Source organism: Polyodon spathula, chromosome 2 (assembly GCF_017654505.1).
Source record: "Polyodon spathula isolate WHYD16114869_AA chromosome 2, ASM1765450v1, whole genome shotgun sequence".
NCBI classification, from domain to species: Eukaryota; Metazoa; Chordata; class Actinopteri; order Acipenseriformes; family Polyodontidae; genus Polyodon; species Polyodon spathula.
The window spans coordinates 68,305,103-68,329,733 of NC_054535.1; the positions used below are offsets into that span (position 1 = coordinate 68,305,103).

The window sequence follows — 24,631 nt, forward strand, 5'->3', positions numbered from 1 at the left end:
ACTGGTTCACATTGGTTCACATGAACCGCTCAAAAAACAAATATCAATCCACACTTTTGACATTCAAGACTTCTTTATTTGTTTTAAATAAAGTAATAAAAAATGCATTATGCTGGTGATTTGTTTCACTTGTCACCTCTTGTTTCCGAGATAGCTGACCTAGGGAATGTTTAAGTCCCACTACTATCACTTCTGATTGGCTTGCTGTGGAGAAAGCCAATCTTCTATTGGCTACAAAAAACCCAGAAAGCTTTTAATATTAGTTATGTTTTTTTTTTTTTGTTCTTTTGAAATGCATATGTGTCATATTGCTTTTTAATAAATTAACCAGACATTTAATTGCAGAAATCTAGTAAATTAAAAAAAAAAAAAAGAACATAGGCACTAAGGTATTAGCTAATTAGAAAAAAAATTGTTGCATAAATTATAACATTCCTAAGTCTGCTTTGTGGTCAAGTGTGTACTTGCTGTGCTGTTTTTATTTTTTTAAAAGTAAAGTTTACTGTTTAGAAGCATTTCAGGACAAACTTTCCCTGGCAAAAATGTTTGTTTAAAATATACATATTTTTTTCTTTTCGATTTAATTTTGCTAACCTAGTTTGCCATTTACCAAATGTACAAATTCTGTTTTACCTGAATGCTACTTTGGAATATATACAAATTATTAATCTTTTTAACTATATTTGAATGGAAGCAGTATTAGTTATGTATTGGACATAAACAATCAATCGATTGTGAAACTATTAAAACATGAATATTGACAAATATGTTTATAATGATACAAATAAAATTATTATATATGAGATTATTATTATTATTATTATTATTATTATTATTATTATTATTATTATTATTATTATTATTATTATTATTATATTTGGTTAGTAGCTTACTGTGAAGGTGGAGGTAGACTACAGTTGAGCAATCAACAAACACAGCAGTCAGCAGGGGACAGGCAGAGGCAACGTAAAGTGAAACTGCATCGCTTACCTTTCAATTGTAACATGTATTCCTTGTCTGATGTAAAAAAAAGCCCTTTTCCTTTCTTCTTTAATGCACATAAAATAAAAGTAATGTTGTGCAAATTTTTCTTTTTCTTCTGCTTCCTCAAGAAATATTGATTGATGAGACGTAGCCTCGATTTTCTTCCTTGTCAGCACTGCCACCCTGCAGAGCAGGCTCCTTGAATCGGGGTTACAGTGCTATGTGAGTACAATCAATAGCACACGTCCTGTAAACCTGTTATCTGTGGGAAATTTTATATAATTCTCTGTGAGCATATAGCAAGGCTTGTTTGTGTAAATCGTAGTTTGAGAAATAGCTTGCAGTTAAAGCTGAATGACATAGTTTAAAATAAATAGTTAATAGCCTACTCAAAAACAATGGGTGTCAAACATACGGCCTGCGGGGCAATTTCTGGCAGCCTGTCCATTACTTTATGAAATTGCATTGTATACTGTATCGTTTCGGAATTCTTTAAAACAACCTGCCTCTTTAATACAGGTACACTCCACTTCACTCCATAACGGATCCTGTCAGAACTGAGCACTGTTTACCTACTGACCCTGCAAAACAGCATAGGTTTTAATGGAGAATTACTCTGGTTAAAACAGACTCATTGATAATGAACATATATACTGTTTAATACATACAGTTTTCCTGTTCATTAGGCATGTGAGACACGGATGTTGTAGTGGTGCAGTGCACTCCGGACGTGGCATTAGCACAGGCAGCGGCCATGCAGTCCTCAGTGCGGGACACTCTGGCAGTGGCAGCAGCACTGTTTACTCCAGCAGTGCAACTATTGCGGGTGGAGGTGGTCTCCTCACCTCTCCCCCCTTCTCTGTAGCTGGCGGTTCCCTTCTCTTGGTCCATCTTAAGGTCCATCAGCCAGTCACAGGCTTTCCATCAAGGGCGTTAGACTCTCATGCTCCTGGTGCTCAGGCTCCTCCCTCGTGGGCTTGACGGTCGGGCTCCTCCCTCATGGGCACTGGAGCTTGTGTTGACTTTTTCCCCTTCTTCATGGGACAGCCACTCCTCCCCTTCTTCTTTTGGGAAGGTGGCTAGGATTGAGGCTTTTCCTGGCGGAACCAGTCCTCCGCTGACTCCACCTCACTCCTGACCGCGAGCTTCCCAAATGGGCACCCATCCCTGACATGCTCCTACACTCTGCACACCTAACACCATGGTGCCCCCCTCTCTTCAACCGCCACCACCTCAATAGATTGGTTTCTGCTTTCTCCCAAAAGGGGCACTCACCGATGCAATGTTCCACCACTTTGCAGTACTGGCACCACGGACCCTCCTCCATCCTCTTCATTCAAAAAAACAAATAAAAGAATTCCTCTTCAAAACAACTGCATACCCGCATATTGTACCTGGCTTGAGTCTGTGGAAGTGTTGTTTCCCACTTATTGACAGCATATATGACCCGGGTGGCTTGTTGTGATGTCAGACCAGGAAGGATAATGGACACAGACAGGACTGGTATATGAAAGCGCTGATACACAAGTTTAATTTACAAATAAAAGATTTAAACACAAAACAAAATTCTAACAAACACAACGGCACAATGGCCAAAGCAAATAGACAAACAAATGAAATGAAAACAAGTATGGTGCTGGTGTTGAACCAGCACATGTAGCAATTATATTTATTATTTTACCTCCTCTCTCTCTTACTCCAGTTATCCACACCTGAACACTCCGACCTCATATCAAACAATGTCATCCTATTTATACATCTGTAGCTGGAGCCTTAATTAATCATTTAATCACGTATTCAATTAATTGCTCCAGCCACATTTCTGCATGTTTTTTCAGGGAGGATTCTAACTTCCTCCCTGTCACCTATTATTCCAGACACACACATCCCCGTGCTCATATGCCAACATATCTTTTTAATCTGCACGTGAAGTGATTATGCAATCTCTGTGCCTTGGGGCACCCCACCACAGCATGTCTTTTGCATTTAATATGTGCAATTTAATACATACAGTACCGTTTTATTAGGTACAGTTTTCTTGTTCCACAGGTAGATATTTCGCCCAAATAAGGTACATCCGGGACAGTAAATGACAGTCATGGCAACATTTGTGACATCGGGCAGGAAAAACAGTTGCTGTTTAATTTTATTCTTTATTTGTTGGCACAGCTGTTGTACAGTTTAAAACATATAACGTATACAATTTAAATTACATTTCATAATAAACTCCAGTCCTTTGGCAGTTAAGCTTTCTTTTATTGTTTAAATTTAAGGTACTTCCAGTTACAGACAGCATTTTGAATTGTGTTTACCATGTACTTCGTTTATAAAGTACTGATTTCCATTGTCCCTTGGAGTTCGTTAGAAGTGGAGTACACCTGAATAACACACATATTCAACATGTGCAGTCTGCATTGTATGAGTGACATTCACATTAAGCCAATCACAGCTCACAGAGGTAGCAAAATAGCCAATCGAAAGCACACAGGATCCGTTTCCTCACGCAAAAGCTTGTTTAAACTATTTCATTTACTTTGTGTAAAACTTAAAATCAGTAGTGAAAAAAGTAATTGGAGATGTCAAGGAAGCAAAAGGTGGAGGCGGAACACAAAAGATTCTAAAATCGTTAGCCAGACGATTATTTTTTTCACTGAATAATTGACGACAAGGAGAACGCGTCTGATTTGCAGTGCAACGGTTGCAGTTATGAAAGATTATACCATGCAACATCACTATTTTGAGTTTACTGAAAATTAAATAAGCTAAGGAGTCTCAACGAAAGGAAAGGACTTTAACTTCAAGAAGCCATGGAAAGTTCAGAATTACCTCGGAAGAAACTAACAGGTGGGATTACAACAAAGTAAGCATCATATATGACTGAGCAAAAGAGTGGATTAGCAAGCAGAGTGCTGGAAAAAATGAAAGAAAGAAATGCAGAAGTACCCATTTTCTTACAAATTTCACATTTCATCATTATCAGAGCCTTGAACCACCATCCCCATTTCTTCTCATCATCCGCTGTCATCATTGTAAGAACCCCCCCTTCCGTCCCCCGCCCGCCCCCTATTAGTAATGTATTACTTGAGCATTCACTAACACGATTGCTTTGAGGGATTCTGATGTGAATACGGTCAGCAGGACATGGAAGAGGGCATGGTGGGGGTGCTTGTGTATCACTTTGAAAGCAGTTTCTATCATGTGATTGCACTCACTTTGGGAAACATTTTGAAGATTCCTGGGCTGATGTGCAGGACCCCGCTGGTGTCCACTTCATAACGGAGCTTTGTTCCAAAGGGAGTGTTTCTCTGGGTGGTAAACATGAATGCCGGGGCATTGCAACATCGTGACAGAGAAGCTCTGAGGGAAACACACGATACAAACATGATTCTACAAGATAAACGCATACCTTTTTGAGTTTACTAGTTTTTTTGTGTTTATACATTATAGAGATACAGCATTGTCATACTGAAGTTTAAGAAATGTTCAGTTTTATATTAAAAAAAATAATAAATCAACTGGAAATGTAAAAATAGCCTAGAAGAAAACACACCTAAACTTGATGGAAAGTGATATTATATACAAATGTAAATTCTCAGAAGTATAATAATTATTGCAATAGAGGGTTAATTAATAGAAAAAAAAAACTATCAATAAATGTATTTCAGTTAAACAGTGCAGAATACTGCAATATTTTTTTTTTTCACTTACAATGCCTCAAACCAAATGACACACACTATATTGTATTATATGCTGGATAACATGATAATGGCAATTAAGCTGCCTTTTGAACTATTTTATTTCAAAACTATTTTTACTACATTATAAAATTATGTTTAGAAGGGTAGTGTAATAACAGGGCAAGCTTGACCCCTTTTGTTGAATGCACAAAACTAGTCACTGTTTTAAATGAAGCATTACAATGTGGTAAATCACAGAATGCTATGTGGACCCAGAGGCGACTCGTGGCTTGAAAAACTGGTAGGGCACAGCTTTCTAACAGGCAATGGAAGTATTGTCACACTCTCATGCAGTTAATAACATTCTGAACTACAGAAGTCAGGTTCGGTGTCTGTTGATGTCTCTGGAGTTGGTGGTTTAGCTTTTTTGTTGTAGAAAAACTGTAGCTGTCTTTATACCATTGTTCAGGGCTATGTCAAATTCACTCCGTTTTAGAACATATTTTTGCTGACTGACACCCTTTGGTTATATTATTAAGGTTTGAAAGTTTGAAACAAATGACGCACTTACATATTCTCTACCCATTTACGAAAAACATAAAAAATGGATATTTTTATTTTTAAATAATAAACCCTGGCAGCAGGGGCATAGCCAGGATTTTATTTCGGGAAGGGATGAAAATGGTAACTTTAAGGTGAGTAATCAGTGGTGCAACTGGCAACCTGATTTCTTATTTGTGCATTGGCGTTTTATTTTTGAAAAATAAAGAAAAATCTTTTTTTTTTTTTTTTTGTCTTTTTTTGTTTTGTTTTTTAAATTAGACCAAATACACCATTGTGCAAAAAATGATTCAGTTTAGAATACTTCTGATTAAAAACAAAAAAGGAAATACAAAGCAAAGGACTTGAACTTTTAACATGTGCATCAGATTACAATTTCACATTATGATAATAAATAAAAAGAACTATATATAATTTAATTCGTACTTATGGTTGTTAATTTTTGTTAACTAACATTGTGTTCAAAGCAAAGCAAACCATTTTATTTAATCTTACAAATCCTGAGTAATTTAATTATCGCTTGAATGGTGCAGGACTGCTGGTGGTAGCTGCTAGCTTGTTGTCTTCAGATGGTTCATCAACAGTTTTCTGCCGTTTGGAGCAAAACAAATAGCAATTTTCATTTTTTTTTCCTTTCCCCTACCACTGTCAGGCCCATACTTCACGTCTCTCACTCAGTGTTCCGTCACATTGCGCATCCATTTGTACTGTAAGTGTAAAAGCTGTGTGCATTGTCCAATCACAAGAGTTCAAGGTTGAACCTCTCATGAATGACAGTAAATAGCCCAATCACAAACAGAAATTTGTAACACCCGCATTGGCAGACAACAAGCATGTCATTAGTCAGTTGCGAGTGGCGGTTCATGTTTAGTAATTGAAAGAGGTACTGATTGAAGCGTTTTGAGGCCACCAAAAAAAAAAAAATGTTTTCACTTTTTTTTTCCTGTAACGCAGCGGAAAAGCCACTGCTTGGTAGAAATCTGGGGGGGGGGGGCAAGTGACCAGGCGTGTCCCCCCCTACGCGTTGCCTCTATGTGGACCACATACCAGTCCTGTAGCCATATCAGTTTACAGAACATATATAGATCATAAAGGCATAATTCTAATACTTGGTGAAGGCAAGCCTTTTACTCTGACTTACTTGAAGGCATTGGCCTCTGCTTTATTCATCTGCCATTTACAGGCCTGCAGACTCTTCCATTTGTCAAACAGTTCAGAATTCTTCACCCTGATTAGCATAGAATGACAAAAACAAAGATCAGATCTGATAACACTCCCTTCATCAAGCAGTGGCATGTTAGTATAATAAACTAAGTCAAGGAGACATAGCTAAGAAGTAGCATAGTTGCAATGTTAACTCTTGTGCAGGTCTGAAGTGCTTATTTATCATTTTTAATGTCAGTGTTTTGGATGGTTCAGGAATATTTTAAATCGGAAAACTGAATTACTCCTGTTACATCCTTTCACAAAATACAAGGTGGGATTGCTACCTGAACAGCTATCTGTTGTCACTATAATGGTAAGTAAACATTGAACTAAAGTGATTCTATTGTTGCTTCTATATTATTTACTAGGCTTAAACCAATGCCCCTATTCAACCAGGTCATTTCGGAAGAAATAAAAATACGAAATCAGCATTCTTACAAAAGCTGAACCTGTGAGTTGGGGAGGTCTTGAAATGTCCACCAGGGGTGTGCAACTATACATTTTACAAGCTCTTTCTTTCTTCTGGATATTAATGGTCCAGTAGCACAGTTTAATCTTCATAGTGTTGTACATGCATTCTTTTTCAGTTATAAACTATTTCATTTTACCTACAAACGTTTTAGTGCTGTGTTTTGCTGTTCACTCGTTTCCCTGTTGCAGAGAGACCCACCTCCTTGTTGGGTTAGCTGAGCGAATCACTCGTGCAATTTAAATTTAAATTCCGAAAGTAAAATTGCAGCCAACAGAGTGCTACTAAAAAATAACACAACCTGTTCTTAAAATGATGTTTGTGACAAACATTTGCAAATTATTTAAGACACCCATTTTAAAGACCTCTGGTCCTGACCACAAGCAAGAATAAAAGGACAAATATGGGCAAAATAAAAGATAATGTCTAGTCTACAGCTATTATACTATTGAAGCGCTAATATTAAAAATAACAATACACATTATAACGAAAGAAAAAACTGAAATGCTATTGTTTCATTTCTTGCTGCCAAGTGACAGTTTGTGAATGACCAGGCTTCTGGTTAGGAAAGGGGCACAAGATGACAACCGAACACTCGTTTGAACCTTAATTTATTGTATACAATTACCTTTGCACTAAATGAAACATGTCTAAAACCGATAGTTCATTCATCACAAGTGACACTGCGGCATGTGACACCAGGGAGATTGTATCCTAGCAACTTGAGCAACTACTGGTGGAACTCTCCACCGTGAAACTGCCTGACCGGAAAGAAAGAAGATGCTAATTCCAGGAATGCAGCCAATGGTCCAGAAAGATAGGAAATAGCACAGCAATGTCCAATCCATCTTACAGACATTGTTATAACTTATATGGACGTGATACTGTCTCCTTAAGTAAACACTCTTGCATTTGTTAAATAGCATAGATGTATGACACATATAGAGGAATAGTATATAGGAACTATACACACCAAACTGCATGTCTCTATCTATTACAGGATATGTCTACTATTAACATTACTTTGGGGCCTTATTGAAGCAGTGCTTACATTGACAGGACCTTCACATCCATGATTTCCTGCCTTAGCTCCTTGCATGTTGTGGAGTTATACTCATAAGGCCCATCATAAAATTCAAAGTACCTGCAAAACAGAAAGAGATTACATAACCTTGTGAATTTCAACCTACACCATTAGTGTACTGTAATAACAAGCATCCTAAACCAATGCAAATGCATCCAGAGTCAGCATGTTTTTACATTTAAATTGAAAGAATGCTTGACAAGTGTAGGTGTATGCTTCAGGTGCCTTGCTGGATACCAAATGAATATTCAGTACTCATATATGAAGTCCCTGGTTGGGGGGTAGGAAGATAAAGCATTTGGATAAAGGGGCGTTAATACAACCAAAATATTGACGGGGGACTCTACCACTTCAGATAAGACAGTAACATTTTCTGTAGCAAAATGTTAGAATTACTTACTGGAATTATATGACTTTCAATAATAAGACCACTATATTTCAGCATCCACAGTTATTGTAACAGCAACATAGCACATCAATCATTTAGTACAGTAGCCCACATGCACAACATTAATTTTAATGCACAAACATGTTCTGACACAAATAACGGTAAGCTAAATACAAAAAATTCTAAATCCAATTAGCTGTGGTGGAAAAGCAAATTCAGTTTAATGACCATATTACACACATTGCATTTACATGTATACAGTGATAGCTCTGGCAGCTGCTAGCATACTTCACTGAAATGTATATTTTCCCTTTCTTGTAAGATGCTGCTTCTTGTAACTTGAGCTCAGCAATGAAAAAGCTCATTCACTCCATGGATTACCTTTACATTTGTATCCTTTTAGCATCCATTTTCTATTATGTAATTCTTACGATTGGCTATACAAGATAATCATTATCTAAATGACGGTGTATCAAATTAATGCAGTGTCAATATCCAATATCACTTCAAGGTCATGTAATTGTCAACACCACCCATTGATGTCTCTTATCACCACCATAGAAGTGACTCGAGGCCTACATATTACACTGTAAAAAATAACACACATCCATCTTTCATGGTAGACTGGGGAAAAAATGAATAGTAATTTTTCATGGCAAACCTATGGCAACCTACCAAAACACAACCCCCACTTCTCTTCTACAGGCCGCTAGTTAAAGGATTAAATAGACAAAGCTATTCAGCTTTGATGGCACACATTATAAAAGCAACAGTAGTAATAGCTATTTTCATAGTTTCTATCATTATAACAGATTAATATGCTTTCTGTTATTTAACACTATTGATAACTCTGCATTGCTGCACTGGTCAAACACATAAAATTTCAAGAGCACCTAAGGGTGCGCTACTGCCTTCTTACCAACATAAGCTTTACTACCTCTAGACAACAGTAACTGACGGCCACTAAAGTTAATTTTAATTAATGACTTCCTTAGTTAAAAGATACCAAGTTGGTATCTATTTTTGGTAGCTTTTTATATAAGCTTTTCATGGAACACATACTGTGGTGGTGATAATAAACACCAATGAGTGGTGTGAATAACACAGCCTGACACTGATATTGGTTATTGAGACTGCAGTATAAAGTTTGTTTTTATTCAAAATACAATTAGACTGCAGAGGACACATATTACACCATGAACCCATTCAGTCTCATCTCATATAAATATACAAACTGGGGCATCTGCAGTCTACAATGGGAATGTACAGAATGGTCAAAGACAGACTCCAAGGTTTTTGTAAATTTCTAATTAATAAATTAATTAACCTCCCACATTTCCCTTATTATATAATTAATTCACACCCAGCCTACATGTTTTTTTTTTGTTTGTTTGTTTTTTTTTTTACCGTCTCTTGCATTCTCCAAATTAGATACTCATTTGATATCTTCCTCCATCAGTGCGAGTTGGAGAGATTGACATTTTTTCCTGCTGTGAGAAATTTAAAACCCACCTCTTGCATCCAGTGCATTGGATGCTCATTAGGTAACTTCCACAAATGTGGACAGTGCAGTCATAAACAACATATTATTTTCAGTCAGTGTTCACATTAACAGATCTATTGATGCGGTAGTCTGTATTTCACCTAGGATGAAGAAGCCCAATTGTCTATTTTCCATGAAGGCAATACTGTAGTTTAGCAACGGTATCGTCAGGACATCTACTATTACATATTTTCGCAACTATAGACCTGGTAATCCTTCTGCTATTTGATTTTTGCTATAGGTCAAAATATCAGATTAGTAGAACCATTTCGGGAGGCTGGAGCTGGGGCTCCTCCCTTATGTCATCCTGCTAAAATATCTGTCAGTCACCCTTTAATTACCTGTCAATCACCCTATTTAAACTGTAGCCAGCTTCCTAATTCTTGTCTTGTTTTTCAGTTTGCAGTTACCATGCAGACTTGCAGACCCAATCTTTAAACAAAACTTTCTATCTTTATAATTGGTTTAAACTGACTACTCACCCGAGACAATTTTCATTTTCATCTGACTCAGATGAAGAATTTTTCTCTCCTTTGTGTCTTTCAAAGAAATCCACCCGTCCTCTTTCCACCTCAATTTTTTACAGTATCTGGTCACCTAGATGCGCTAGATAGCAGGATCACTTGCTTGGAACCGGCAGCCATTACTTCCTCATCAGTGGCAACAGAAACAGTGCTAATTTCTCCCGCTGCTCCAACCACGCCCACACCTGCTCTCCAATTGCCAATCTTCACTCTAGCGACTGCCTCTGGTTCAGAAAATTCCTCTGCTTTAGTATTTTGTCACCTCTCTCTCTCTCTCTCTCTCTCTCTCTCTCTCTCTCTCTCTCTCTCTCTCTCTCTCTCTCTCTCTCTCTCCTCAACTGAGACACAATATCACTGAAGGTAAAGATGTCAATTTGGTCTCTATTCTTATTGCAACCTCCGAATTTTTGGGTCACAGGGTAGTTGACTGTGGAGATCGTCTGTTACTCTAAACTATTGGCATTGTCGGCTGTTGGAGAATTTGTGCTTACATTCTCTGTTTTTCATGATGTCCTTTGGCCAGTGGCGGCTCATCCATACAAGCAAGTGAGGCAGAGCCTCGTTGAGAATCCAAAATTTATTATTAGGACAGTTAAGCATGACATGTATACATAAGTTAACATAGTTCTAAAAGAGGCATTGATCAGAACTCGCTGTGAAGCGAGTGAAAGCGCAGCGGCAGAAACGGGCAGATTGCAAAGCTGAATGTGAGGCTTAACTAATACTTCTCCAGCAAAGCCTCATAAAGCAGCCTGGGTTACCATGGTAACTAACACGCAACATGAGGGTGTGGTGCAAATGTCTATGGTGAATAAAACGCAAACTGAGGCTCAGAAACGTCTGTGAATTTCCGTTGCCTACCACACCGTGAGAACGTTAGAGTCAATAGAGCAGGAATGTGAGGCTCTGAAAGTTGATTTGCAGCAGCAGCAGTGACAGTAGACCTACTGGGAACATTTTAGAAGATGGCTGAGGAGGAAAGTGACCGAGTGACGTAAATAAAGAAAAGGGGCTTTTCTGCCAGATTGCTAGAGGAACACAATGTAATTATAAAAGAAGGTAGGGGAACACCAGCACTTGATTCTCTTAAGAAAGATGGCAAGACAACCCGACAATAATGATGATATTGAACTGCTGGACCGAATCATGGGCAGACGAATCCCGTCCCTGTCTGCAGTTCGATGGACATCTAGCCGCAGAGTTTTACATGCCATTGTCTCAGAAACAGAGAAACTTTCTGAAGTGTTTCTGGAGATTTTCGATGGTCTTGGGATGGAGAATCAAGACAACAAGTCATAGGATACCACGTAAAACTGAACGACTTACAGTTTCTTTTCTTGGCGTACACCTGTCGTGACATCTTCAACATCACTGACATTCTCTACGATGTTCTTCAGAAAAAGGCTGTTGATGTTAATTACTGCACTTCACAGGTTCGATTAACTATCTCAAGAATCGGTGATTTGCGTAAAGAAGAGAAGTTCAAACAGGTGTTTAATACTGCTACTGCTGCCCTCGCTGACTTACCTTCACCTCCAAAAAACGCAGCCTGGAAAACAGATCCTTTGAAGATGTTCAGAACATGTATTTGTCAATGTACTATAAAATCGTCGATAACATTGTTGTACAGCTTTCTCGCAGGTTTGCTGACATCGATTCTCTCATCGTTTCCTCGAACTGTCAGACGTATCAAAATTTCTAGCTTTTGGCAAGCAGTTTCCCACAGCTGCTTTTAACTCCCTCTTCGACTCATATGGCAGCTACATTAATTTAGATCGTCTCAAAAATGAGTTTTGTGCAATCTTTGATGACCCCGAGTTTCAGAACCATTCTGTTAGCAACGTCCTGCGGTTAATCAATGAATCTGGTGTTCGTGATGTTCTACAAGAAGTTTACTACTTTTTTTCTGTTTAGTTGCCACAATACCAGCAACAGCTAGTGTGGAAAGAAGCTTTTCTTGCCTAAAACACATTTAGACATACTTGTGGAGTACCATGGATCAGGGTCGGCTTAGTGCGCTGGCCACTATAGCCATAGAAAAGGAGCTGCTGTCTTTCCTGGAGAAGCAAGACAACTGGTATGATGACATCATCGCACAATTTGCTTCAAAAAAAAAAAGACGGATTGACCTTAATTATAAATAAGGTAAGATTACGTTTATTTTAATGGATATGTAATTGCCCGTGTCTTGGTTTAGTATTTGTAGGTATTTTTATAGGTATGTACCAAAGAAGGGGTGGGGTGTTTGCACTGGCCTCACCTGACAAAAAAGTCACAAGTCGTGCTATTTAATAAACTCACAGAAAATAAAAGGTTGAACAAAACAAAAACACAGGCCAGCTGGTCCAAATACCTTACTTTCACTGCTTAGCGCTCTTACAGGTTAGGAGGGAGATTTTCATTATATTTCTGTCATAGTCCTCCATCAGCCCCTCCGGCTGAAGCACTGTTAGAACTTAGAGTCCCCTTTTCAGACAAGAAAAACATCGGTCCAGTTGACACTCTTGAGTTCCTAGGAGTAACTTTGCATGATATTCGATTTGAAGCCCGACTGCATACCAATAAACTGGAATACATTCGCTCTCTCATTCAATCTTTTGAGATCAACCATTCAATTTCTAAACTGAACATTTTTTCACTCCTGGGACATTTCAATTTTGCAATTCGCATCATTATTCAAGGCAGGAAGTTTATTTATCTTCTTGCTATCTCTACAACAGCTAAAAATCTCAACTCTCACAGTAATATTACAACTGAAGCCCAGAAAGACTTTAGGATGTGGTCCTCTCTCCTACAGACTAGAGCACCTTTCTATGTTTTACTTTGACTTCATTTCTGCCCCCCCACGACCTCTCACTCCATATGGAAGGCTTCTTCTTTCTGTTTTGATTTATAATCAACCAGTCCTTCCTCAACAGTGGAATCTTACATTCACTCTTCTCTCCTTCATATTATATCCCCTCAACAAAGTATTGCTAGCATGCCCGGAGTGGGGGCCATCTCTCTGCCAGGTTTCCTCTCACATATATATATATATATATATATATATATATATATATATATATATATATATATATATATATATATATATATATATATATATATACACAGGTAGTGGACAAAAAATGGAAACACCAATGTAAAGTCACTTAATGCTTAATATCTTCTGAACATTTCATTGAAGTATTTTTGTGTGCCCTCTCATGCAAGTTTTTTTTTTTTTGAATGGCTCAGCAAAACACCAAACTAATAATGCTTCAAAGCATCATTCATTTGCAAACAAGTGTATGTGACATCACGTTCACATGGCAAAAATATCAAAACACACTATGTTTAATAAGTTTAATAAGAAATGTGCAACTGTGTACAGTTGTTGCCTTCCATAAAAATAGCAATATTAATGGTATCTATCAAGCCTATTTTTATTTGAATACACAGCTCAAATCAAAAGATCCTTACTAAACCAACTTAGAACTGTAAGAAATGGCAAGACACCAAACATAACTGATCCATCTTTATAAAATTGCATAAGCAGACAAATGAAAACACAATAATGCACATGAAAACTTTGCAACGCTCAACTCTGGACATTTTCACAATTAAAAAAACTGTTTATTTTTAGGCAGGATGGTCATAAAATGTCAATCATATGTATTGTCTATCAGTATTTTGATGTCTCTTGTCTATGAGTCATGAAGATGGTTTATTACATCATCTTTGTATAAATCAGTACTGGAGCTATCTAAGTATTTTGATGTCTCTTGTCTATGAGCCATGAAGATGGTTTATTACATCATCTTTGTATAAAGCTGTACTGGAGCTATCTAAGTATTAATTTTCCCTAATGGATGAAAAATTATTACCTGTATTTGGTGTTGCACACAGTGTATGGATCAGCACACAAAGACAGCTTCTGAGAGCTTTAGCAGCTGTTATGAATAGAGACAGGGCAGTGGGCTCTTTCTCTTGTAGATATTTCACAGCTGAAAGGATGCCATTGTTGAGGCCCAACTCACAAAACTTGGATTACTGGAGCTGTATTCAAGTATTTCTTTGACCTGCACATCATAGCAAAGCTATTAAACATAAGCACTCTACAATTAACTTGCCTACACCATGAGCCACAATGACCAGTCCACTGGTTAGGGTGGAAGACAACATAAACTTCTCCCTTAAACAGAGGGTAAACCACAGACAGTGCATGTTTTAAATTATTTATAATGTGATATTAACAATTCAATGTAATGTGTAACACTAAGGAGTTCACTTAATTTTTTGCATTGTAATTGAATGTGTAATTGTGTGCTGCTGCTGTCTTCTGGGGTCCCCATTTTAAATGAGATGTAGATCTCAATGTGTTGTCCTCCTGGGTAATGAAATATTTGAATTGAACAAGTGAAGTGATGTACAGGATGGACTTATATGTCAAGGCAGGCACAAATATGTTAATGTTCTATTTTTGTATATGGTCAAATGCAGATTATTTGGGTACAGTCCAGTTTTAGACAAGTTAAAGCACCCCTTAATTACTTACACACTGGTATTATTTACAAATAGTATAAACATTAAGAATCCATATGTTACAAAACAATGTCAATTCACTAATTCTAAAAAAAAAAGAACAAAGAAATCCATTATAAATTTCTAATTTCTAAGCTTTCTAAACTAAGCTTTGTTGCTGCTTGTGTCAGTTTAGTGATATGCACTATGGACATATCTGTCGGTATTCCTGAATTTAACAATAACAAGTTTTGTTTTAATATTTAAATTTAGCAAAAGTAGAGAATTGTTTTAAGGGTTAATTTTATCAACCAGTGCCTTAATGGGATAAGGCACAGCAGGATTATATTGCAGCATTTTACAGAAGTGGAAAATCTCCTTGGGTTGCATCAATCTGAGGGGATTCCTGAGTGCTGTAAAATAATACAATCCAAGGGTATCCTAGTGGGGTATACATTGAGCAAATCAACTCCTTCAGCCTTTAACTTAAATCTGACTTAAAAAATATTGTAATAATTATTGGGCTCGAACAAGAGGCAACTATAAAGTAAGGGATGGTAGCACTTTATTTTTAACCATCTGCTATAAATCACAATCACACATCTATTAATGGCTTACAAATAGAACATTCCATTATTAATAATGGGATGCTGGCAGAATGCTAGTAAGTGATAAAACTAGCCTACATTGTATGTTAATAAACTGTTTTCAGTTGCTAATATTTGTCAAATGCCTATGATAATATGTGTATATGGTTATTAATGGATCCTAAAGTGTAACAGAAAGAATTGTGTTTACAAATCCACTGATTTATCTCCCTCACCCTCCCTTCGTTTCTTTCTGCCTCACTCTCTTTCTCTTCTGCATTGCCATTCAGTTTGAAAATGTACCTGCTGTCCCGATCACTGGCAGGCTTCAGTGCTCCATCATCCGTGAAATTAAAGGTCCCGGTCCAATTTTCTGTTTCGTCTCCACTCTGCCAGCTAAACTGTAGCCCACTAATGAGAAAATGAGTCAGTTGGTATTTCATTAATTTACCGTTACTGCCCTTTAAGAACCACAAACATACAGCGTGACTCTGTGCCTCTCCAATCTGCTACTTTTTCTTGCTTTCTTTGTTGAATCTTAATAAGATTATTTGGTACAATGTTAAAGACGCTGTGTAACCCAAACTTAATGTGAAAAAATAGACTGTAACCCTATTTGGCATTTGTAAATTGAATTACTATGAAACTTAAAAAAACATTTATTATTTACTTTTGTCCATTTATAATAATGCAACAAAAACTTGTACTGTTTTTCTTAAAAAGCAATGGGTGTGAAAATTCCATGGTGGGTTTTAGTTTTGTTTTCCATTTTATTATTATTATTATTATTATTATTATTATTATTATAATAATGATAACTGCTACATATAGTAATAATAATACATTATTACTATTGACGATTATCTCAAAAGTAAAAACTTAATTCAAAAGAATTTAATCATTTTTTGGCTTACCGACTCCTTTAATAATAAATAATAATAATAATAATAATAATAATAATAATAATAATAATAATAATAATAAAGAATATTTACTTCCTCCTTCTGCAGCAAATCAAAGAAAAGGAGGCTAAAAAGTTGTAAACATTAATGCTTGAAAAACAAGCACCTGGGATGTGAAACTGGAAAAATTAACTAAATAAAACAAGACAACCGTGGCCAATAGTACAATAAGTACAGTAAGGACAGGTGTGATTAAATCCAGGCACATTGTTTTTAATATATAACATGTTTATAAGTATGTTTGCAATATACCTCTATAAATGTAACCTGTACAATTTACAGGTGCGGAGGCTGGAGCACACATCCTCCAAAATGTGCTCCTGCCAATCGATCATTTTTCGCACTGCGGATCCACAGCGAGGCCACCAGACCTATAACGCCGGAGGACAACACATAACTGGAGGCTCCACTGCAGAACCACAGGCGCCCTATCGGCCACAGGGGTTGCTGATGAGCGATGAGCCGTGGATTCCCCTGCCAACCTAAGCCCTACCTACCAGGGAGGCGCTCGGCCAGTTGTGCGCCACCCCCTGGGAACTCCCGGTCACGGTCGGCTGTGACATAGCTTGGACTCGAACCTGCAATCCCCAGGAAGAGGGGTCATTTTTGTCTTTTTGAGATTTTGTTTTTAGCACCTTCAGCATTTTGCTTACTACACGCAAACCCAGAAAGTCCTGTTATATGATTAAATTAAATGTTTATTTTAGTGACATACTGTACATCCCCTGCCACATCTGAAATTGTAACATTTGAGCTATCAGCAGAATCAAACAGCAGAGACCATCAAATCCACTGTATGTACATGTGAAAATGTAAGATTATAAAAGTGTGACACGTAGACATGCAGATGGACGGACAGGTCCTTTCTTATATCTCTGAATTCTGGTATTATCAATATGCTAAATAAATATTGTAATGAATGGCCAAATGCAGCCAGCTGGATAAGCAGTTCTTCACACACAGTACACAGAAAACTATACAGATGGACAGAGAGCTCTTTATATTCTTACATTGTGATACAAGAAGAACATGCACTACAGTGGGCGGGGATTATACATACACAGCCAGGGGCAAAACATTTTTTTTTTTTTAAGTTCCACTACAACAAGAAAAAAGTTGTAGTATGCATATACACATACATATACACACATGGACATATATATATACAGCTATGGCCAAAAGTTTTGCATCGTAGAATTTTATGATTGAGACATAATTAAAAAAAAAAAACTATATGAACAAAATTTAAATCTTTTATTTAGATTAAACATCTTGTGGTCAAAGAGGCAACAAAGGGATACCGCAAAAGTCTACCGGAAGCCATAATAGTAGTAAAGTATTTCATGTCAGATTTGGAAATGTCACATTTTGACATTTTTTGTCAGTTTTTAGTTAAGTATACTGAAAACTACAAAGCTTATGTAATTCAATATGTTAATGTAACATTATTTAGCAGGTTTCATTCAACTTTATGAACAAAATTAGTTAATTCTATAGGTTCATGCAAAACTTTTGGCAATTCAAACGTATACATATACACATACACATGCATAAATAAACACAAACACATGTACAAATATACAGAATGTAAAATAAATAAATAAATAAAAAGCGTTATAGCTCCTGAGCCAAGCCATGTAAGTAAAAAGGGGGACCATATTTCATTACATTCATTGTGTTCATCCTGTAACTTTGCTGTGTCAGTGTCTTCTTCCAAAACTATTCTTTTACTGGACAAGGATATAACTGTATATTTTATCTCCTGAACAGTATAAACATGTTTTGGTGTTTGAGTATGTATGTACTGTAATAAAGTCATTCAAGGGCACTATATAAGCTTGAGGATGGAAGAGCTTTATGCCCTGTGATTTCACTGTACAACCACTCAAGGTCTTGGCCTGACTACTAGGGAGTCAGGAAGAAACTACATTGCCCAGAAGGCCACAGGGTTTGGCTTGTTGGCCCAGTTAACTGATTTATTGTTGAGAGGTAGACTTAAATCAAGTAATCACAAGCCCTTTAAAAAGGGGCAGGTTCAACCCGTCTCGGGAAGGTATATGGAAGGAGGGTACATGTGTGTGGAATTGGAGAGAGAAACTTAAGAGAGCAAATGCATGATTGAAAAACTCAAGTTTAACATTTGTTTCATTACGTGTAAATGGCTAGCCGTACCATGGTCAGACAGGGCCACCTTACAAAAGTTAAGTTAGCGCTCCTTGCTGGAGTTAGGCTTTTGTTTTGTTTCTTTATTTTGTTATAGTGAATTACAAAAAAAATAAAGAACACCAAGACTGTTGTTGAACTGCAGTTCAAGTCTCCTACCTGTGTTTTACTACAAGACCTACTACATCTCGGGGTCACATCATCACAACTTGGTGTTAGAAGATGTGAGCACCCCTACAGGTGTAGAGGATTAATTAAAAAAAAAAAAAAAAACTTGTTATGGAAGACGTGGTAAAAGCACTTCTGCAAGCTACGACTGCACAGCAGGACACCAACAGACAGATTGCTTCTCAAGTAGCTGAGCAAAAAAAAAGACACCATGAACAGATGGCTGCTCAGCAAGCGGCTACCCTGGCATTACAGCAGCAGCAGCAACAGTTGTTGGCTCAGCTGGTAGGAGCACAGGATGAGCGTCAAGATCTGACACAACAACTATCTGCTGCTGAGGCTGGCCAACCCTTGAGCAACCTATTAACACCCAGCCACCTCTTGTCCAAAATAAACCAGCAAGGCAGAGATTTTGGCAAGGGCAGGAGTGTCGACCGCCATCAGAGTACATCGGTTCACGTGTGGGCCTATAACCCGGAGCGACCTTCACGCTCGCTAATGTTTGATTTGGTACACCTGGCCAAGCACTGGCTACAGCCGGATGTTAACTCAGCTAACAGAGTTGCGGAGATCCTTGTAATAAACCGGTTTTTGAGAGCCTTACCCAGGTCCCTCAGGAGCAATCGGTAGACCCCTCCTCCGAAACACCGCCCCGGCCAGAACTCTGGTAAGATCGAATTAAGGGGAGGGGCTTCTGAAGAGTGGTCGAGGACCGTGAAGGGACTGAGGGAATAAGGGGTGATGCAGGGTTTGAATAGTGGTCAAAATGTGAACCAGTACCAGAATTATAAGTGTTATTGTTATCGTTATGAGTATGGCCATATTGCAGTACAGTGCCCAAACGAACAGATACCTATGGAATGCAATGTACTGGATTATAAGTATTGTGGGCTAACCAGTGTTGTGGGCACTGATATAGGAGTTCATCAGTTCATGCTGCCTGTGAGTGTAAATGGGAAATCAGCCCAGGCTCTTGCAGATTCAGGCAGTGCTATTACCCTTATTGCATAAAAAATTGTAAAGTGCAGCCAATTGGATCAGGGTCTCAGGACTGGTATCACTTGAATCCACAGCGACAAGTACATATAGCAACTTGCTTCAAGTACAGGGGAAATTGGTACCCACTGCTGACCAACGGAAAGTTGGTGAGGTTGAGCCAACAGAGTGACTGGAACAATTATTTCCATTTACAGACTCTGATTTATTTGTAGACAATGTTAAACTCAGAAAAACACGGAAGGAGCAAAGGACTGCCAAGCGTAAATGGAGAGCTCCAACTATAATTCAGGAAAGTGTACTAGCAGAGGATAGTTCAAAGAGGATTGGAAAAGGGGTGAGTACCCAGTGCAACTCTCTGGAGATAATAGATGAAACAGGTACTACACACATTACCATGGGTGAACCAGAACAGGCAGTCTTAGAAGAGTGGAGTGTGCCAGACTCGCAGTTTGGAAGGGAACAGGCAAATGATCCTGCTCTGTTCAACGCCTGTAAAGATGTGGTTGATGTAAATGGGGTACCGATAGAGGGAAAAACCAAAGGTGATGGTGATTGTTTTTTTTGTCAAGAATGACCTGTTGTACAGGATAACGTGCATTGGGGAGGATGTGGTAGAATAACTCTTCCTGTCAGTCTGCTATAGTTAAGAGGTGTTACGCCTGGCACACAGTTATCTTTTTGGAGCACATTTAGGAATTGAAAAAACTACACAGCGTATTCTTAAAAGGTTCTTTTGGACGGGTGTGTATAAGGAAGTGGATAAGTTCTGTAATGGTTGTCCTGACTGCCAAAGGGCCAGTCCCCGCAGTAAGTTCAGAGCTCCTCTAGTGCTGCTTCACATTATAGATGTACCATTTGAGCACATCGCTGCAGACCTGGTTGGGCCGTTGCCACAGTCAGCCCAGGGACATGAGCATGTGCTGGTAATACTAGATTACGCCACCAGGTATCCTGAAGCCATTCTCGTGAGGAACACGATATCTAAAACCATCACTAAAGAGTTGTTGCAGGTGTTCTGTCGTGTAGGTACCTGTGAACAGGATGACTGTAGTGGTGATGTCAGACCAGAAACACAGACTCAGGAAGTAATGGGTGCAACTGAGGCACAGGGATGCTCAGAGTTTCATTAAATAATAATAGAAAATAAAAGATTTAAACAAACAAAACACAAACAAAGAGGCACGTTGGCCAAACAAACGGACAGACAGAAAAACAGTGGACGAACACTAAACAAGTACCGTGCTGGTGTTTCCAGCACATTGTAGCAATTGCTTATATACTTTGTTTTTACCTCCTCTCCACACCCGTTCTCCACTCACCGAACAAACAACCCCGAGTGAGTGAAAACATGCTGTTTTTATGCAGCTGTATCGAGACTCGATTGTTAATCAATCATTCAATTGGAGTCTCGGTACAACTGCACATGAATTAATAAAAGTGCAATTCCCCGTGCTCACATATTATTACATTTTACCTGTACGTGAAGTGCTGTGCAATCCTCGTGCCTAAATACAAATATACATTTTAAACACTCGTAACCCATATTTACACCCCATGTATTTTATACATAAACACCAACAATAACACACTACATACAACATAAAACACTAATAAACATAAAGGGGTGGGACACTCCACCACAGTACCTCTAAAGAGATCTTAACCGACCAAGGTACCCCATTTGTCTCTAATTTAATGAAGGATCTGTGTGCCCTCTTAACACCAAAACCGTTGAGATTTCGGACTACATACAACCGCCGCACCTGCAAAATGTGCGGCTCCATTTTAAAACGGCTTCGATATGAAAATGAAAATGTGATACAACTTAATATTTTTATTTATGAACATTAGACATAATATCTTCAGAGCAGAAACGCCATATTTACATTGAAAATTAAACTTTTTTCTTATTTTTTTTCAAAAAGAGCACATATACACAAACACGAATAACTGTATATACCGAATAAACTTTACACAATACACTTGTGTAAACAGGTGTAGAATGCCGTATGCACATATAAAATTATAAAACATAAATAACTATTTATAAAAATATAACATAACTTATACAACATGAAAGTGCTTGAAACAGAGTTCAAAGGCCATGTCTGTCTGTTCAGAGTTCTATTACAGCTTTCTAAGTACAATCTATGCAGAAAACACGCTTTTCAAGTATACCAGTTCATTTGCCAGACTGCCTTTTCACAACGGGCGCAGACATCAAACATTATTTTTTTATTGCATTTAGCAACCTGGTATTATCTTTTATTCCATGTGTCAGTGGGCGCAGTGCTGGTTGAAGGTTGAAGGGTATTTGCCAGCCAGCTTGCGTGTCTCTTATCAAAATGTTTCTGCCGTAGCTCTAGGGCTAGCTGCAAAATGAAGTCCGTCCGAGTGATTGTGTTGCTGGTGAACGCCTTATACAAAACCAAAGCGTTGATGGCTGCCAGGTCCAAAACATTATAAAAAACAGCCACAGGCCACTTGCGAGTATCACCTTTGACAGAATAAAGCCATGCCATTTGATCGAGTATGCCACACAATACTTCGCTGCGTTGTAAAATGCAACAGTCTCTGGCTTTCGTTTAACACCAGCCCTGATGGTCACTGATTTGTGCAGAGAGCTAGAATATGCACTTTTGTTTTTTTTTGCATCGTCATCGACAGTTATTCTGCCTGAGAAATGTATTGTAAATAATAAAATATGATGTCTAGAATGACTTTCATCAGTGTTTCACGCACTCAAGAGGATTACAATATGTTATTTCACAATGACTTTGATTTTATTATAAAGCCCAGACTAAATTGTCACCTATGTTGTATTGATTTCAATATGCCACATAAACTGTGGGTCTGGCAGTTGAAGAACCAAGTGCTTATAACTTATTCATTTTTACGATTCTGCAGCTGAAACACCTTATATGTATTTAATTCAAATATTTAGTAACACTTAAGAACAGACATGCACAAGATATTCACATATGTGGAAATATTTACATTTGAATTGCAAAAGCCATTCAAAAAGCAGCTATGGTTAAGGATCTAGTGTTAAGGTGCTAGTGTTAAAGATCACCCCAATAAGAACCTCAGCTTATCATACCCAGACCGACAGTTTAGTAGAAAGGTTCAATAAAACATTAAAAATTATGCTCAAGAAGGTTATCGCTAAAGACGGGAAAGACTGGGATCTACTGCTGCCTTATTTAATGTTCGTCATAAGGGAGGTCCCTCAGTCATCCAGAGGTTTTTCTCCCTTTGAACTGCTGTATAAGAGACAGCCCTGGGGTATACTGGACATCGTTACCCTATGAGTAGTGAGCTCCAAAATGCACTGCTGGTCCTATAGGAGTGAGTCTTATTTCTGTCTACTGCATGCGCTTGATTATTACGAGTACAGCATACAAACCAGCTGAAAGCTACATGTTTGTGTGTTTGTAATGAATACTGACAAAATACAGACAAATCATTTTTACCGTAAATAAATAAAACCAATAAATATATATTTTTTATTTAGTCATAAGGAAAGGTTTTGACTAAAAAATAACATGTAGGCAATAAACAATAAACGAAGGGGTGGAACAACCACAACAACACGTCCTAACAAAAAAGAAGGCTGAACTAGAGAGAGAGAGAGAGAGACATGAACAAATCATATCGGGGTAAATAGGTTGTGGGGGGGCAGAGGAAGTGAGACTCTAATGCTTCAGCGTATGATTTTCCTTGATCAACACACAAAGCTTGGTGCCGCCTCTTCGCTGTCCCTTGATGTTGTTAGTATAAATGAAGAAATAGTCTTCATTTATTTCTTCAGGGACACATTCGCTAACATCCGATTCAGAGGAAGAATTGTATGTATTTGAATTTAAATCCAAATCTGAATTTGGTATTATTACTAAGATTTTTGCCGGTTTACATACACTGTTGACATTTTTATGATTGGGATAATTATATGTAATTCAGTAAATATCTGGCAGGGGGTGCAAGGGACCAATAAAAGGTGTTACAGAAACCTAGTGTTACAATATCATGTGATTAGGGGTTTTGTAGGCTCAGAAATTCAAGTTTAAAATTACAAAACGTATCGGTATGTTCATACTCCCTGGGGACCAGAGAGCAGCGAACGTACCAGTACATTCATACTACTCAAAGGGTTAAAGAGATCATATAAATCATATAAATCTGTTAAACCCCTGGAAAGAGGGAGACAGCACTTGCTGCAGAGGAGGCAGAGACTGATGAGGTTAAACTCACACCTTCTAAAGTCAATATCGGCCTTACTCTATCAGAGTTATATCAGTATAAGGTAATGCCATTTGGTCTGCATGGTGCACCGGCTACTTTCCACTGCCTTATGGCTAAGACCTTGAAACCTCATGCCAATTACGCAGCAGCCTATTTAGATGATATAGTGATTTCTAGTGAAAACTGGGAAGGGCATTTACAAAGAGTGGAAGTTGTCTTGGGTAGCCTCAGGTCAGCCGGATTGACTGTGAACCCTGCAAAATGTCATGTGGGTCTAACAGAGGCTCATTATTTGGGTTGTGTGGTAGGGAGTGGTCTAGTACAGACACAACTAAGAAGCGGGTTCTAGCCTTTCTAGGTATCATGGGGTACTACAGGAGGTTCGTTCCAGATTTTATCATGCTAGCTACGCATTAGAGTTAGCCTGCAGTAGATTCGGTGTGACGTGCGTAATCGGACCATCCTGAGTTTGGATCCTCCACCCTGTCTAGTCCGTCTCGTCCGGTAAGTCCCGAGGGCCGAGATATATATATATATATATATATATATATATATATATATATATATATATATA

The 24,631-nt window shown here is 38.0% G+C and overlaps 1 protein-coding gene across 2 annotated transcripts in view; it reads right to left on the reverse strand.

Annotated features, from left to right (window-relative positions):
• LOC121299522 (alpha-2,8-sialyltransferase 8E-like) overlaps window positions 1-24,631 on the reverse strand; it is a 66,173-nt gene that overhangs the window by 29,638 nt on the left and 11,904 nt on the right. The window contains exons 2-5 of one of the 2 annotated variants that reach the window (XM_041227297.1): window positions 15,827-15,934; window positions 7,949-8,041; window positions 6,364-6,450; window positions 4,197-4,341 (exon numbers count right to left, since the gene is read on the reverse strand). In XM_041227297.1, coding sequence (XP_041083231.1) covers window positions 4,197-4,341; window positions 6,364-6,450; window positions 7,949-8,041; window positions 15,827-15,934 — 433 coding nt within the window. The remainder of the gene's footprint in view (window positions 1-4,196; window positions 4,342-6,363; window positions 6,451-7,948; window positions 8,042-15,826; window positions 15,935-24,631) is intronic. The other variant, XM_041227306.1, reaches the window with a different exon arrangement.